At 31.5% G+C, this 16711-nt stretch overlaps 3 protein-coding genes across 3 annotated transcripts; all 3 read left to right on the top strand.

The window, feature by feature from the left end:
* Positions 1–3116: 3116 nt before the first annotated feature.
* Positions 3117–3515, top strand: LOC106436278 (B3 domain-containing protein At4g05630). Its single transcript, XM_013877234.2, has one exon. It carries the CDS (start codon positions 3117–3119, stop codon positions 3513–3515), a length of 399 nt encoding a protein of 132 aa, XP_013732688.1.
* A 1835-nt stretch (positions 3516–5350) lies between these two features.
* Positions 5351–7765, top strand: LOC106436274 (protein WVD2-like 2). Its single transcript, XM_013877231.3, has 7 exons — positions 5351–5790; positions 6111–6413; positions 6493–6584; positions 6662–6746; positions 6824–6895; positions 6992–7102; positions 7186–7765. The coding sequence occupies exons 2-7, from the start codon at positions 6135–6137 to the stop codon at positions 7474–7476; spliced, it is 930 nt and encodes a 309-aa protein (XP_013732685.1). The 5' UTR covers positions 5351–5790; positions 6111–6134; the 3' UTR covers positions 7477–7765.
* A 910-nt stretch (positions 7766–8675) lies between these two features.
* Positions 8676–10252, top strand: LOC106436282 (death-associated inhibitor of apoptosis 1). Its single transcript, XM_013877238.3, has one exon. The coding sequence runs from the start codon at positions 9500–9502 to the stop codon at positions 10106–10108; it is 609 nt and encodes a 202-aa protein (XP_013732692.1). The 5' UTR covers positions 8676–9499; the 3' UTR covers positions 10109–10252.
* Positions 10253–16711: the final 6459 nt, after the last annotated feature.

Consider the following 16711-nt stretch of genomic DNA (forward strand, 5'->3'; position numbering starts at 1 on the left):
CTCCTTCACTCTTGTCTCCAAAATACTCTCAAACATCAATTCATTATTTCCAACCCACTCTCTCACTAGGGAATGCTTCAATGGTTTGTTAAATCCGCGCACATTCCAAAAGAAACTCGACATGATTAGTTGATTCGGCGAGAAGACCTTATACTCTTAACTGTGTTAACAGCCTGAGTCCTAGCCTTCTGACTCACAAAGCTTTATACAAAGAAGAGTATACACAAACGTATACATACCAATACATGACCATTCTTTTGTTGGCTTTTGTATTGAATCTGAACGAGAACATGTCTACAATTAAACACAGATAAATAAAAGCATCACCAATCTTAAGAGAATGAGTAATAGAGTACCTCTTTTGGGCCATAAACAGCTGCAATTACTTTTGAATTACCCATCTAGAAAACAGCAGAATTAGACAAGAACAACAATAAAAGTTTGAGTTTTTAATTCATGCAAGTGCCAAATTAGAACTGAGATGAAAGATAGGAATAAGATCTGTGTTTACCAAAATTGTTTGTGAGATTGAGACTGATCTCAATCAAAGCTTCTAGTAACAAAATGAATACTCTTCTCATCTTCTTCCATCGATGGTTATGGCGGAAGGGGAACAGTGGTAACAGCCTTCAATCGCTTCAACAACCAAAGTTTCTGGATTCGATGAGGATCATATCGCTTATGGAAGCTTCGGTTTTGATTGATAATCGCTTCTTCGAGCTGTTACGTTTAACTAGGTATTGAATCTCGTAAAAGAGTCGATATTTTAGAGGTTTTGAATTGGGATTCTCTGCAATTTCTATCGTCGCCGTTGCATGAGACAAAGAGACGGCGGATCTCGACGGTGACTCCGAGAGAAGATAGATCTCAAAAAGAGAGAGAGGCAAGAATCGATGATTGAGGAGAAGATAAAGTAAGAGTAGTATTGTCTTTTGCTCATTAAGTGATATTTGTGAAAATGTCCTATGATTGATTGTAAAATTAAATTGTTAAATCAAATAAAGTGTATAAGTAAAATTTCCCCTGAAATAAATATGATATATTTTGGTTGATTATTCACCATTAATAATGTTTTTAAATTCTGTCTCTTTTTATAAAAGATACATGTTCAATATATAGCATGCAAAGTGGAGGAAGGCTGGAGAAATTTTTACAATTTTAATGTTCAATAAATTTTTATTATATATTAATCTAGTATATCTAATAAAATCAATTTAATTTTAACACATGTCAGATTTAAGATAGTAAAATATTCACATATATGTTAAAAATCATGAAATATCAAAAAAAAATTAGTCTTATCATGCCTAAAATATAACAAGTCCACTTACTAGCGAATGAATCTAAGGATATCAATGCAAAATTAAAATCAAATCTTTTTAATAGTTATAAAGTACTCATTTACCAAAATAGGGTCTGAAATAATCTATATCATAACTGTGGACGTATCTTGTTACTTTATGCTAGATAATTCCCATAGATAGAGCTAACAAATCTTAAATTAATACATGTTTAAGTAAAGAACTAATAGATAAAACTAGCATAATCTTGCTATAACTTATTGAAATGCCAAAAGTAGCGTATTGCTTGCCTTTCGCATTGAGCAATGTGTGTATGAAGAAAAAAAGGTAAATAAAAATATATCTATTGATAATATAAAAGTTTAAAACAAAAAAACCAGTTCCAAATATAAGAATCCAAAATAATAGGCCACCAACTTAAAACAATTCAAAAAAAAAAACAAGAAGAAAAAACATGAGTAATCTTGTTCAAGAACATAAGTAATTTTTTAAAATTTGAATTTAGGGTTTGTAAAGGTATTACTTATATATAATATCAATATAGGGTTTCTAAAGGATTTCTATATTATCCCAAAGATTAGTCACAAGCTTAATTCATTGTAATAACCTAATTTTAATAAACCAGTTCGGTTTGATTTAATATCAATAAAACGTCACTTTAGTCGTCTCATGGCTTACAAAGAAAACACCCAAAAGGAGCATTTTGTCTATATTACATTTTCTTGCGGTGTTGACTTTTTAAAACCAAGCTTTCTCTAATTTTGTAAGAAAGGGAACTTCTCAGCGCAAGAAGAGTTGCAGAGGAATCGAAGCAACAATGTAATTTATGCAAAAACCAGTTAGAACATATTAAGTTAGTTTCAGGTGAATGAATTCTCTAAGAATGTGTGTTTGTCTTTTTAGCAACTTTTGTTTTCTAGAGAGAGAGCTCAAGTTTGTATATAATAAGTGCCATTGCCCATTAAGATTTTGTACAGTGGAAAATAAACTTCTCAAGGCAATTGACTTATGCTAATACACTCATCCATCTTTCCATTGTTATATAATCATTCCCTCATTTCGGACAATTGCTCTGATATATTATATTAAATAAACTTTCTACCTAAAAACAATTCGGTGATAACTTGATTGACAAATTTCTTTTAGATATTTAAAGAATATTATGTGGATTGCACTAGTTATTTGAATGCTGACCCCACAAATTGAATTATAAAATCTGAATCTGGATTTTGTTTTCTGTTACTAAATAATATTAATAAAATAAATATGAGATACTTTGGTAGATGATCTACCATTAATAATGTTTTTAAATTATGTGTCTTTTTTATAAAAGATACATGTTTAATATATAGAATGCATAGTGGAAGAAGGCTGGAGAAATTTAACAAATTTAATGATAGTATATGTAGATATATTAATAGTTTTGATATTCATTAGATAATTTCTACATTATTATTATATATTAATAATCTAGTATATGTAGTAAAATTAATTAACTTTTAACACTTTTCAGATTTAAGATAGTAAAATATTTACATATATGTTAAAAAAATTATGAAATATTAAACAAATTAGTCTTATCATGTCTAAAATATAACAAGTCCACTTACTAGCGCACAAATCTAAGGATATCAATGCAAAAATCAAAAATCATATATTTCTAAAAGTTATAAAATCTTCATTACAATCTCCTACACAACACAACTTATTGCTATTATATATATATCTTAAACTCAAGAACATATTATTATTATTTACAACACAACTCTTGTATATCATTTAGTCCAATATCCATATATCTTTGTGTGCTACCTCATGGGAAGAAAAAATGATGTGTCGTATAGTCAAGCCGAGGGATGGCACATCACGATAACGTTGACCGAATCAGACACATGTTCCAGCGATACAATAACGATACCAAAAGAACAGGTAGAAGCGAAGTTATTCCCTTGGTGGTCTGTCAAACGTTCCGAAGGATTGTTAGAACCTAACTCGTTTGAGATGGTGCATCTCTATGAGTATGAATCTCAAGTAACAACAGCTGTGGCCATGAAAAGAGACGAAAATGGAAACTTCAAACTACATGGGTGGTCGTGCGTTCAGGGGAAGAGAAAGTTCAGGACAGGAGATGTTGTTGTGTTTTGGTGGGATAAAAATTTTGGTAGACTTAATTTTGAACTACTCATGCTTGCTAATGAATCTCTTTTAACCTGATTGCTGTATTATGAATTAAATTATAAAGTGTATTCTGATTTTCTGATGAGTGAATAAGTTGTTATAGTATCATTTAAACGCCGTTTCTAGAGATCGCGCATGTTGTTCACTTAGATGAGAGATCTATTTGGCATTATTAAAAGAACCTGATTTGGCATTTAAATTTATAAAGTCTCAAGAGAAACACTAGTACAATATTTGTAAATATCTATGAATAGCCATTATATTTTATGGCTATACAGAGGTTTTTCCACTAACAGTGCCTCTGCAAGAAATTCGTTGTTAAAATTTCTCCTTAGTCACAGGATTTTTTGTATAGCTACAAACTTTTGTTGGCTATAGAGAAATTTTCTAACAGTGAATTGTGTAAAACCATTTCCATTATGTAAACAAACAATACTAGTGAAACAGAAGTAATCCGTTTACCAAAATAGGGCCTGAAATAATCCATATCAAAACTGTGGACGTATCTTGTTACTTTATGTCAGATAATTCCCATTTCAGAAATAGTTATTTGGCTTCTAATCATGCAAATTTAATTTAAAAAACAAAATTAATCTGGATTTTGTTTTCTATTACTAAATAATATTAATAAAATAAATATGAGATATTTTGGTAGATTATTTACCATTAATAATTTTGTAAAATTATGTGTCTTTTCAAAAAGACACATGTTTAATATATAGAATGCAAAGTGGAAGAAGGCCGGAGAAATTTGACAATTTTAATGACACAGTATATATATGTAGATATATAAAAAGTTTTGATATTCTTTGCCTTTCCCTTTGACCAATGTATGTATGAAAGAAAAAACGGTAAATAAAAATATAGCCATTAATAATATGAAAGTTTAAAACCAAAACACCAGTTCTAAATATTAGAATCCAAAATACTAGACCACCAACTTAGAACCATTCAATAAATAAAGAAGAAGAGAAAACATAAGTAATCTTGTTAACGAACATAATTAATCTTGTTGCTGAGGAATCAAAACAATAATGCAATTTATGCAAAAAGCCAGTAAGAACATATCAAGTTAGTTTTGGATGAATGAATTCTCTAATCATGTATGTTTTCCTTTTTAGCAACTTTTGTTGGAGAGAGGGAGAGAGAGAGAGAGAGAGAGAGAGAGAGAGAGAGAGAGAGAGAGAGAGAGAGAGAGAGAGAGAGAGAGAGAGAGAGAGAGAGAGAGAGAGAGAGAGAGAGAGAGAGAGCTCATGTTTGTATATAATAAGCGACATTGTTTGTTAAGATTTTGGACAGTGGAAAATAAACTTCTTAAGGCAATTGACTTATAGCTAATACACTGGGATGCAAAACTGGGACATTTGGCCTGGGTGGCCTTGCGGGTTCACTCGGAATCTATGGATCCTCCTATGCTTTAACTTCATAGCCTGAGTGAATTTTATATCTAATTCCTAATATCAATAGCGGTCTCGCGACTTGAATGCTTGTCCATGCATATGAAGGAGTATATGTAGAACTTTCTCGCAAAGGCGAATCATGTTTATAATATACTTACCACACAAAACATGAGATAACAGAGATTCAGAAAATTGTACTAATATATGTAATTGTTTTGTCAATAACGAAAGATTAAATTCATGGATGATAAGAAAATCAGTGCAGCTCCTCATCTTTTAGTAAGCATAGTTTTTTTTCACTAACCCAATGAATGTCCTTCTCTAGAGAATTTGAGTTCCACCAAATTTATGCAATGACATTTTTATTTTGGTTACATACCGTAAATTCCCAAATAAAAATATCTAGTATTTGCGAGAAAAAAAATAAATAAATAGATGCTTTAACATGGGAGCAGAAGGTAGAGCGACCTAGCCGGTGTGGTAGGGAATCCAACGGTCTTCCCACACATTAACTCCATATCCAGCGTAAACTTTTTGTTTAATTTTCAGCAACACTAGTTTCCATACCGCTGACATACTTGTCCACACATTGTTTACATCTTATTTGCAAAGGTTTATATAGTATTTTTCTTTCAAAAAACTTGAACCACTGATGAATCAGGGTATTAGATATTTTTATTTTGGTTATGTAGCGCAAATTCTCAAAAAAAAAAAAAAATATCAAGTATTTGAGAGAAAAGTAGAAAAGTAAATAAATGTATGTTTTGACCCCGAAAAAAAAAACAATTGAATTAATTAACTTTTGAAAGAAGAGAAATTCTCTAAGGAGGTAGACGAGAAAGGGGGGATTTTGCGAAGAGTAAGAGAGAATGCATTTGACAAAGCGTCTGCAGAAATCGGACCTATAAACCGTAAGATATTTCTTTTATATTATAATCTCTTACATCGAGAAAAATTGTAGTTCCGATCTGCCTGTGCTCGTTGTTGTTGTTCGCGCATAATCCTTCAGATGTTAATTGCAACATTGATTACGTTTCGCCTCAATTTTTTCTTCAAATTTAGCATTAAAAGGTGGAGACTTGATGTTTGTGGAACATTCAATTTATATGCATTTCGTTTTAGAGTTTTGATGTTTATGAATAATTTCTTGGGTAATTTATCTTTGAAGTTTATAGCTTTCTTTGTTAGTTTAAAGGCTGAGAACTTTATTTATATATATATATATATATAGTGGTAATGGGGAGAGGACAAACACATGGATAAGAACCCAAGCAGTAGTATCACTGTCACAGGAAGTTCAACTGGATCAGCAGAATGCACTACTGATCACAACTTGGTTGCCCATGACGGATCTTCTGACCATAAGAAAAAGCTAAACACACCTTCGCCTAAAACCCTTGGTATGAATTACACTGTTCCAAAGCCATTCTCTCTGTCACCTGCTTCCAGAAGAACACCTGTTGGATATAATAATAATAACCCCCCGGGAAATGCTGTTAGCCGCAACTCTTCTTCAAGATCTAGAGGTTCACAGGTAACATAATCTTTGTCATATCTTTTATGGTGATTGTAGAATTAGTGACTGAACTAGCTCTGTTGTTTTCGTTTCACAGACAAATTTGCCTCTAACAGCTAGGAAGACTGTGAGAGATCAGAAGAAGCACCATGATGAAGAAGAAGAAGATAGCTTTTCTGTTGCTTCCTCGTATCCTTTTTTATTGTATTTGTTGTTTTTAATATCTAACTCTTTTTTTGCGTGGTCCTTAGCCAATATATGTGTAGAACAGCTACATCTGTAAGAAGTAAGGTAACGATTGGAGTTGCTCCAACATTTAGGAGCACATCGCGGGTAGAGAGACGTAAAGAGGTATTTGGTAACAACTAAGCTATGTTCATTTCCTCTTCCGTGTTGATCTTCTAGTTATCAACATATTATGGTTTCAGTTTTACAAGAAACTAGAGGACAAGCAGGAAGCACTTGAGGAAGAGAAGAGAGAAAACGAGAAAAGGCTCAAGGTAACAACAACGTTTTAGATTGAATTACTTAGTAATGTTTTATCTTCTATTCTTGAGCATTCTGAAATGCATTTTCAATGTTTTATTGTTATTCAGGAAGAGCAAGAAGTAGTCACTAAGCAACTCCGGAAGAACATGGTTTACAAAGCTAATCCTGTACCAAATTTTTACTACGAAACTCCTCCACCGAAACTTCCATTGAAAAAGGTATGTAAACAAAACCATTTTTCACTTGGTCTTTGCTTCCTTTCTCTCTATGTTCAAAACATTATGTGGTTGTTTGATCACAGTTTCCTCTGACTCGGCCCAAGTCACCAAACCTTAACCGTAGAAAGAGCTGCAGCGAGACAGTTAACTCTTCACATCAGGAGGTGAAAGGGAAGCCTTTTGCTCGACGTAGACACAGTGTAGACGGTTGCAAGAAAGAATCCAAAGCGAGTAAAAATATCCCAAGCACTCCAAATGTGAAAAAGTTCACAAAGGAAACTCCAACAAAGTCTGAAGAAGTTTATGGAAGAAGCAAGAGTGGCCATGAGGGAGAGGTAGGTGAGAAATGCATTGATGTTGTGAGTGAAGCTTAGTTATAGTTTCTTTTGACTAACAAGAAAAAAGGGTAAGAAGCAATTATAAGGGGGAAGAACAAGTTTTTAGAGTGAAGAACAATCTCAAAGTTTCACCTTTCTTTTTGCTCAATGTTCTGCAGGTCAATTGCTCTATATTTGATTTCTTAAGCAGCTACTCTCACTTTCATTTGATCTTTTCTTTAATCTGTTTTGACAAATGATGTGAAATGTATAATTAAGGTTGTTGTATTAAAAGCTACTGGAAACAGAGACTTTAAAACAGAGTACAGAACTTTTCAAACTCTTATCATGTGGCTAGCCATACTTGAAGAGCAGCTCTGTAACTGCGAGTCCGCTTTGAACCCAATAAGAGACACTAATTTCGAATCCGTCTATCGATAGTTTTTATCATCACAGAGGCTAGAGTTGGTGAAGCTCCATGCCTCTCTCCAAACTGAGTAGAGGACTACTTGAAAGCTATATCGCAGGAGATAGAGCTGTATCATCGGTTGAATAGAATCCTTTGTGTGTTTTCTTCCACACAAAAAAATCTCAAACTGAGGAAGAGTTTTCTTCCATGTGTTTTAACTTGTTAATCTCAAAATGGTATGAAATGGATACTAAGACGAGAGATGATTCTCTCTGTTTTTTTTAGGAATCCTTTGTTAATATTCCAGATAAGGTTATCCGAGAAGCATTACAAGTACTTCTAGGTAACATCTTTTTGTCTCTCTAGAACATTATGTCATTGAGCCTTATGCGGCTTCGAAATCTAGAGTCTCAGACCAGAGATTCATGGAGATCTTTGACATCTACAATCTATGGCATTCGCCACTCTCCTCTCATGTGTTTAAGAGCTGTTGTTGAATGTCATGAAAAAAAGTTATTAGTCTCTTAACTAGATGAAAATGGGAGATTTTGATCACTAAAAAAAAATATATGAAAATGGGAGATTTTGATCACTAAAAAAAAACATTTATTCTATAGTAAATAAAAAGAAATAATTCATCAGTTTCATAATAAGTGTTATTTTATGTTTATTTTTTTTGTTTCAAAATAAATGTCATTCTACAGTTTTAATGTAACTTTGTATATTAAATTCATTTTTACCCTTTTGAATAGCTAAAAAGTTTTTATTTAAGCTATTTATATTTAATTAATCATACATAAATAAGGATATATTAGCCTATTAGACAATTTTCTCGTTTTTATTTGTGCAAAATCATGATGAAATAGGCTATTTTTCCTAACAAATGAAGTCCAAAATGAGACACTCTAATTTAATAAATTAGACAAGTCAGAAAAGTGTGTTGGGCTTTGAATAGAACAACTTCCGAATATGTTTTGAGTCTTTTGACATGTTATCACATGTTTTTATATTTTTGGTTGTATGTTATGGTCCATTTCTTGAACTTCTTATCGGATGTTGTATTCCAAATCTGAAACACTTCTTGACTATTAAAATAGTTTTGATAGTGTTATACAAAATATTTTCAATCGTTCATAGATATTGTCGTTTGATTCATATAGTTCATGTGACTTTTAATTAGTACATTATTTTTGTGAGAGATAATGATTATATAGTGGATATTTGTTTGTATACCTCACAGTTATTTTTTCAATTTAAAATATAAATATGAGAATGGTAGTATATTTATTACCAAACAAATAAAACAACAAAGAAATGCAAATATTTAATGTTTTCAATAAGCAAAAAAAGAAATCATCATTTAAAAAAAAGTATAACACATTACAAATCAAAAAATTGTAGAGTTTATATATCCTCTTATTTAATATCCAATTGATATAATATATGTATTTTGAGAAAATAATAAATAAATGTAATATTCTTTTGAACATAATAAATATAATATTATTTTCTGGGTGTAAAATAAATAAGTATAATACTATCCAATCGTAATACGGAAGAAACTGAATAGCCTTTTAAACCCTGAGATACACAAATTCTAAACAGTCTCTATCTCCCTCTCTTTCTCTCTCGCTACTGGATCTTTCATTCAAGCGGCTAACTGAGTCAATAATGAGTGAACTCGGTCTTGGAACCCATCATGCCACGCCTGCATCACCAGAGACGACGACATTTCTCGATTTGCTCCGACAGATAGACGGCCACGATCACACCAGGAGAAAGAAACGGACTCTTAAGGAACGGCTAGGATTTAAAAGAATTGGCTGCTGTGGGCCCGCTTGGGGACTCCGGTTAACTAATAACAGTCGCGCTAGAGAAAGAGACGAACCATTCGAAACCGGACTCGTTTCCGAGTTGGATCATGTAACGGGTCGAATGAATCTTGCAACGGCGTTAGCGGCGGAAAGGCATTACCAAAGAGAACCAACGGCAGCATCATCTGGGAGTTCGACGCCGTTACCAGTGTCGTTAATGAGATTGCTCGAGGAAACGGCGGAGAGAGTTGTCGTCGAAGGGACGGAAACGGAGAGAGTAACGGCGTCGTCGACGGTTAAAGGTAGTGATTCAGTGTGTTGCGTGTGCATGGGAAGGAAGAAAGGCGCGGCGTTTATTCCATGTGGACACACTTTTTGCAGAGTCTGCTCTCGAGAGGTGTGGCTGAATCGAGGATCGTGTCCCCTCTGTAACCGTCCGATCATCGAGATCCTCGACATTTATTGAAAAAATTTAATCGTGCACGTGACTTCAGTGATTGTGGTGCGTCTAGAGATTCACGAGGGTGTTAATTGCGTTTTCTATGTTTCCGTTATTGGAAATTGGAATAAATATTATTGAAGTTCAAAAGTAAAACATAAGTTGCAGCCATGTCCTGATCCTCTTGAAGTTCTTTTCTTTTGGTTAAATGTTGAGAACCTTTACGAAAATATATATCAAAACATTAGATGTTCTCCAGGTTTGTATGAGCAACACCAACTCAGTCATGTGAGGAAATTAATTGAATAAAAAACTGAATGTTGTTACCTCATCAAATAAGTATTCATGGGCATCTTATGCATCTTACAAGAAGTATGACGTAACAACACCAACTCAGTCATGTGAGGAAATTAATTGAATAAAAAACTGAATGTTGTTACCTCATCAAATAAGTAGGGAAGCATCTTACGAGAAGTGGATTTCTTAGAATGGAGTTGCTTAATTATATTCCCTTTTGTGTTGCTCATTTTCTTTTGAGCTGATTAAACTCATCAGTAACCTGTAGATCAATCAAGTTGGCCTCGCACTCGAGGAAACGTATACATTTGCTCATCATTTTATATCGAGTTATTATTTGTCCATTTACAACTTTCTCTCGATTTACGGTTTTCCGCGAACCCAAAGCTGGGATGTGACACGGAAAATAACACTATACTGAATATGTAAAACTGATTATCGGTGTTAAATGTATGTAAAAAAAACTAAAATTATGAAAACATTTTTTTTACAAAATGATTTGTGTGTGTAGTGACTTTCATAGTGAGGAATGTTTTCTGAAACTGAATGTATATATATGTTATGAAATTTACAAGAATTTAGTTGGAAGAAGTCTCAAGGAATATATATGTAAAAACAAAGTAGTGTAAATTACGATTACTATCTCTAAAAGCAAGCAATCAAGAACACTCTCCTATATATGTATTTATTAAAGGTCTGTATGTGCTTTCAATATTGTAAACTACAATTACTCTCTAAATATATTTGAATCCTCTAACAGATTCAACATTTCAATTCTTATAGCGATTATCTTCTGCTCTGGTGGAAGGATTTGCAATTGGATTTGATAGAAGTTGAAGAGTGCCTGAGAACGAAAGGAGGAAGAGAGTGGGGCTCAGAGGAAGAAAAACACTTATTGTGATAGAGTGATGATGAAAGGGGCAGAAGCTAATTAGGAAGTATAATAACAACCCGCAAGTTAACTTTCAACCTTAAAAAGTTTACATGATAATAAGATTTATAACCAAAATTTTCAATCTTATAACTGAAATACTAACAGCAATATTAAAAAAAAAAACTAGACTCTAAATTAGAGAATATTTATTGAAACCCCACATGTATATGCAGCGGTTCACCTAGTAATCATAAAGGTTGGAATACATACACTTATGTAACCTAAATTTTAAATAATAGAATCATCTAAAGATATATAAAAATCTAGAATTTTTTTTTCATTATACATATGATATCTTTGGATCTTTTCTACTCAATTAAAGAGTTTGAGCATCAAGTGGCTTTTTTTATCTCACAACCATCAAATTATAATAACCAGGAAGAAAAACTACAAAAATCACATTGAAGAAGGAGAAAACATTCTAGAGTGTCCATCTCTGAATTTTTATTCGACCATTTTACATCTCCATCTCAATGCAGCAACAACAACAAAAGAAAAGTTATAAAACAACAATAGATTTCTAAGGACAAAAAAATAAGAAAATTGCGGACAAATATGTTCTCATACGAAACTATTAGCATTTTGTCGAAAAGAGTTTTTCAAAACTGAAACTGATAAAATTTATAGTCATTTGAATATGTCACAAGAAAAATTAAATGATTTGACTATCTTACCTATTAAAATAAAATTTTAAGCAATCATAATTTTTAAAGTCTTGTCAATGAGTGTTTATAGGAAAAAAATTAAGAAAAAATGTTAAAAGTATTAGTTTTTGTTTCTAGGTTTTTTTGCTGTAACAATGATATTTCTGAGGTATTTTTTTTCTAAATAAGGGCATAAATTTTGTTTATCGCTTATGTATAAAAATTTTGCTCACACGGCTAAGAGCTACATATGTAAATGTAATATTTACTAAGAAATTAAAAAAAAAATGTTTACTAAGAAATCGCAAGATAATTTGATAAAGAACTTTGAAAAACATTTTTGGTACAAATGTTAGAATTTATACCATTTTGGAAGATATATGGTTGTTGTTGAACATCATATAGCATATATAGAAATAAGGCGAATAAAAAAAAAATTACACGTTAAGAGCAAGATTAACCCTAAACCCCATTGAAAGTATCTTAACTAATATTTAATAGTAATTGTGGGCTAACAGACTTAGTTAAGAGACGACCCAATAAAATGTTGTACAATGCTAGTCTCTTAATTTAGGGTTCTTAAAAATAAAAAATTAATATATATTAAAAAATTATTTCTTAAATAAAACATATTAAACATGAATATAACATTTTAAACATTGATTTGAAAATAAAAACATGAAACAAAGGTGAAACAAACATGAAATATGAAACGAGAATAATTTGAAAGAACCATCGTAGTTTAGTTGTTGTCTTCATCACGTCCAAATTTACGCCATATATGTTCGACCAAATCATTTTTCATCTGTTGATGCATTTGTCTATCACGAATTCTAGTGCGAACACCCATCATATTGGCGATGTTTGTAGGGATATCTGTATAATATGTGAAATCGACATGTGAACTTCCGTTGTCTTCTGCTTCTTGGAACTCTGAAAGGTCAAATTGAGTGTATCTATCTCGTTCGTCTTCTACTATCATATTATGGAGTATGATACAAGCTCTCATAATATTCTCAATTTTGACTTTATCCCAAAAAAATGTTGGATTTCTAACAATGGCAAAGCGAGCTTGCAGGACTCCAAAAGCACACTCATCTTTTCGGACAGGTTCTTGTTGTTGAGCAAATAAAACTGCTTTTGGACCTTGTGGTAATGTAATTGATTGGATAAAAGTTGCCCATTTCGGAGAGAAGAGTAAAGAGCAAAACCCTAATTTATAGCCGTCAGTCTATGTGTGTGTTCAAGTTTGGATCTCCTCCTTAGTTACTCTTGTCCTCCTTTTATAGATAAACATTTTCATATGTTCGCCCTAAGTTTGTTTGACCTAATGGGCTGAGCCGTGCTTTATGGGCCAAGCACCTAGGCCGAGCATTCGAACTGGTAAGCCGAGCTCGCAAGCCGAGCTGATGGTGCCGAGTAAAGTCAAGCCGACTATGTGAGGCGAATCCTTTATTTGATGGCTTTTGTGAAGGGATGTAATCTTTTAGAAAATTCTGTTTAAGTTGGATTTTATATATCCTTTTGATTTTGTTTCTTTATTTGCCAAATATTTAGATTATTTTATATCTTACTAGGATTTTTCTTCTTGGCAAATACAGAAATAACAGAAGTAACAGATTTTAACCTTTTTTTTTTTGGATTTTAGCTTTTTTGGTTAAAAGTTGAAATACACAAAAAATGATATATGAAAAGATATTTTTTATCTGGTTCTTGTTCATTTGTGACGGGTGGAAATTTATTTGGAAAATATTAATTTTTTTTATTTGTTTTATGGTGATTTTTTTTATCGAAAGCAGACACAATGAAATTAGAGAATATTTCATGCTAAATCTTATGAAATCAATGAATCAAATACAAAATAATATAGTATAGCCAAACTTAAGAAGTAAAAATATTGTTGTGCAATAATTTTGGTATAATTTTAAATAATAAATATAAATATATTAGTACATATATAAGAACTTGATAGAGGGTTTGAATCTTTCATATCTTACAAATTTGGAGTATTAGACTATTGCAAATGTTGCCTTTCCCCCTATTTTCTTACTTTTTTTTTGCTTTGCTCTCCATAAGTTCAAAACAAATTGATTTGATTTCGAGTTAATAATACTGAAAATCCATATTACATGTCTCTAAATTTTCCCCATTATTCTAAAAACAGCAGAACACATTAGTAGTTTGAAATATGATATTTAGGTTAAATAGCTGGACACAACTAATCTCAAAGCACTCAAGAACTTAGACACAAATTATTGCCAAACGTAAATTTCATATTAATATTAGACGAGTCTGTAAATTTTTAAAAAAATTAGAACTTAGTTAAGTCAGCCTTGAAAAAGAGAGGGCATTTCGGTTTAATTACGGGTTCTGTCTGGATTCGGTTTGGTTTGGGTTATTTGGGTATAAGAAAACTTGAACCAAAATCAACCCAAAATTAATTTGGTTTGGTATATTTTTGGTTTTGTTTGAATTTAATTCGGTTTGTGTTCAGTTTGGTTTTAGTTCAATTTTAGTTCGGTTTAATTTGGTTTAATTTGTATTTTTCAGTTCAATTTATCAAAAGGGTTAATACATTTCTTATCATTTTTTTTTTCCATTTTTGTTTTCTCTCTTCTTTTTCATCTTTTAGAAAAAATCAGTTTAAATTGGATTTCACATATTATTTTGATTTCATTTCTTTATTTTCCAAATATTTAGATTATTTTATACCTTACTTGAATTTTTCTTCTTGCCAAATATAGAAGTAACAGATTTTCACTCTTTTTGGTTTTTAGTTTTTTTTTGTTAAAAGTTGAAATACACATAATGATGGAAAATATATTTTTCCTCTCGTTCTTGTTCATTTGTGACAGGTGGAATTTTGATTGAAATATTGATTTTTTTCTTAATTGTTTTATGATGAATTTTTTTTATCAAAAGCAGGCACAATGAAATTAGACTATTCATGCTAAATATTATGGAATCAAGATATTAAATTCAAAAATAATAATATATCCAAACTTAAGAAGTAAAATTATTTTTGTACAATAATTTGGAATAATTTAAAATAATAAATATAAATATATTAATGAATATACTGTATAAGAACTTGCTAGAGGGTTTGAATCTTTCATATCTTACAAATTTGGACTATGGGACTATTGCAAATGTTGTCTTTTCCTTTCCTAGTTCTGTTTTTGCTGTCCGCAACTTCAAAACAAATTGATTTCGACTTAGTAAAACTGAAAATTGCATATTAAATGTCTCTAGGTTTTTCCCCATTATTCTAAAAACAGAAGAATACATTAGTGGTTTGAAATATGATATTTAGGTTAAGTAGCTCGAAACAACTTATCCGAAAGACACTCAAGAACTTAGACAGAACTTATTATTGGGCCCCTTATTATTTTGTTTTGCCAAATGTGAATTTCATATTATTATTAGACGAGTTTAAAATTTTTTTAAAATATTTTGAACTTAGTCAAGTCGCCCTTGACAAAGATAAATTAAAGAAGGCTGAGTTAACAAGTTTGGTCACTCATAACGAAGCCACAGCTGCATAATATTTAAATTCTATTTTGATGAAAAAAGGTGATGAATATCTTAAGTTTAATTACATCAAATGAATAGGCATGCATTCCAGTTGATACTGTTCTCTTCAGATTTACCAACCCAATGAACGTTTCAAAGAATGAAACTCTGCACATAGAGGTAAGAAGTGGTCAATGCTTCCAAGAAAGAAACAAAGCAATGCAGCCTTCTAATCAAATACATGAGTGAATTTCAGTCGAAAGACAGAGAACTAGAGGTGGTCCCAGCTGTATGTTTATAGTTATGAGTTTTTTTCAATAGTTTTAGTTGGAAGAAGTCTCAAGGAATATATATGGAAAAAAAAAAGTAGTGTAAATTACGATTACTATCTCTAAAAGCAAGCAATCAAGAACACTCTCCTATGTATTTATTAAAGGTCTGTATGTGCTTTCGATATTGTAAACTACAATTACTCTCTAAATATATTTGAATTCTCTAACAGATTCAACATTTCAATTCTTATAGCGATTATCTTCTGCGCTCTGGTGGAAAGATTTGCAATTGGATTTGATAGAAGTTGAAGAGTGTCTGAGAACGAAAGGAGGAAGACTCAGAGGAAGAAAAACACTTATTGTGTGATAGAGTGATGATGAAAGGGGCAGAAGCTAATTAGGAAGTATAATAACAAACCGCAAGTTAACTTTCAATCTTAAAAAGTTTACATGATAATAAGATTTATAACCAAAATTTCAATCTTATAACTGAAATATTAACAGCAATATTCAAAAAAAAACTAGACTCTAAATTAGAGAATATTTATTGAAACCCCGCATGTATATGCAGGGGTTCACCTAGTAATCATAAAGGTTGGAATACATATATACACTTATGTAGCCTAAATTTTAAATAATAGAATCATCTAAAGATATATTAAAGAGTTTGACCATCAAGTAGCTTTTTTATCTCACAACCATCAAATTATAATAACCAGGAAGAAAAACTACAAAAATCACATTGAAGAAGGAAAAACATTCTAGATTGTCCATCTCCGAATTTTTATTCGACCATCTTATATCTCCATCTCAATGCAGCAACAACAACAAAAGAAAAGTTATAAAACAACAATAGATTTTTAAGGACAAAAAATAAGAAAATTGCGGACAAATATGTTCTCATACGAAACTATTAGCATTTTGTCGAAAAGAGTTTTTTAAAACTGAAACTGATAAAAAATTTATAGTC

Source organism: Brassica napus, chromosome C3 (genome assembly GCF_020379485.1).
Source record: "Brassica napus cultivar Da-Ae chromosome C3, Da-Ae, whole genome shotgun sequence".
NCBI classification, from domain to species: Eukaryota; Viridiplantae; Streptophyta; class Magnoliopsida; order Brassicales; family Brassicaceae; genus Brassica; species Brassica napus.

Coding starts and splice junctions, on each gene's coding strand:
- LOC106436278 (XM_013877234.2), top strand. CDS start 3,117: ATGGGAAGAAAAAATGATGTGTCGTATAGTCAAGCCGAGGGATGGCAC.
- LOC106436274 (XM_013877231.3), top strand. CDS start 6,135: ATGGATAAGAACCCAAGCAGTAGTATCACTGTCACAGGAAGTTCAACT. Junction 6,896..6,991: donor AAAACGAGAAAAGGCTCAAG/GTAACAACAACG, acceptor ATTGTTATTCAG/GAAGAGCAAGAAGTAGTCAC. Junction 7,103..7,185: donor CGAAACTTCCATTGAAAAAG/GTATGTAAACAA, acceptor GTTTGATCACAG/TTTCCTCTGACTCGGCCCAA.
- LOC106436282 (XM_013877238.3), top strand. CDS start 9,500: ATGAGTGAACTCGGTCTTGGAACCCATCATGCCACGCCTGCATCACCA.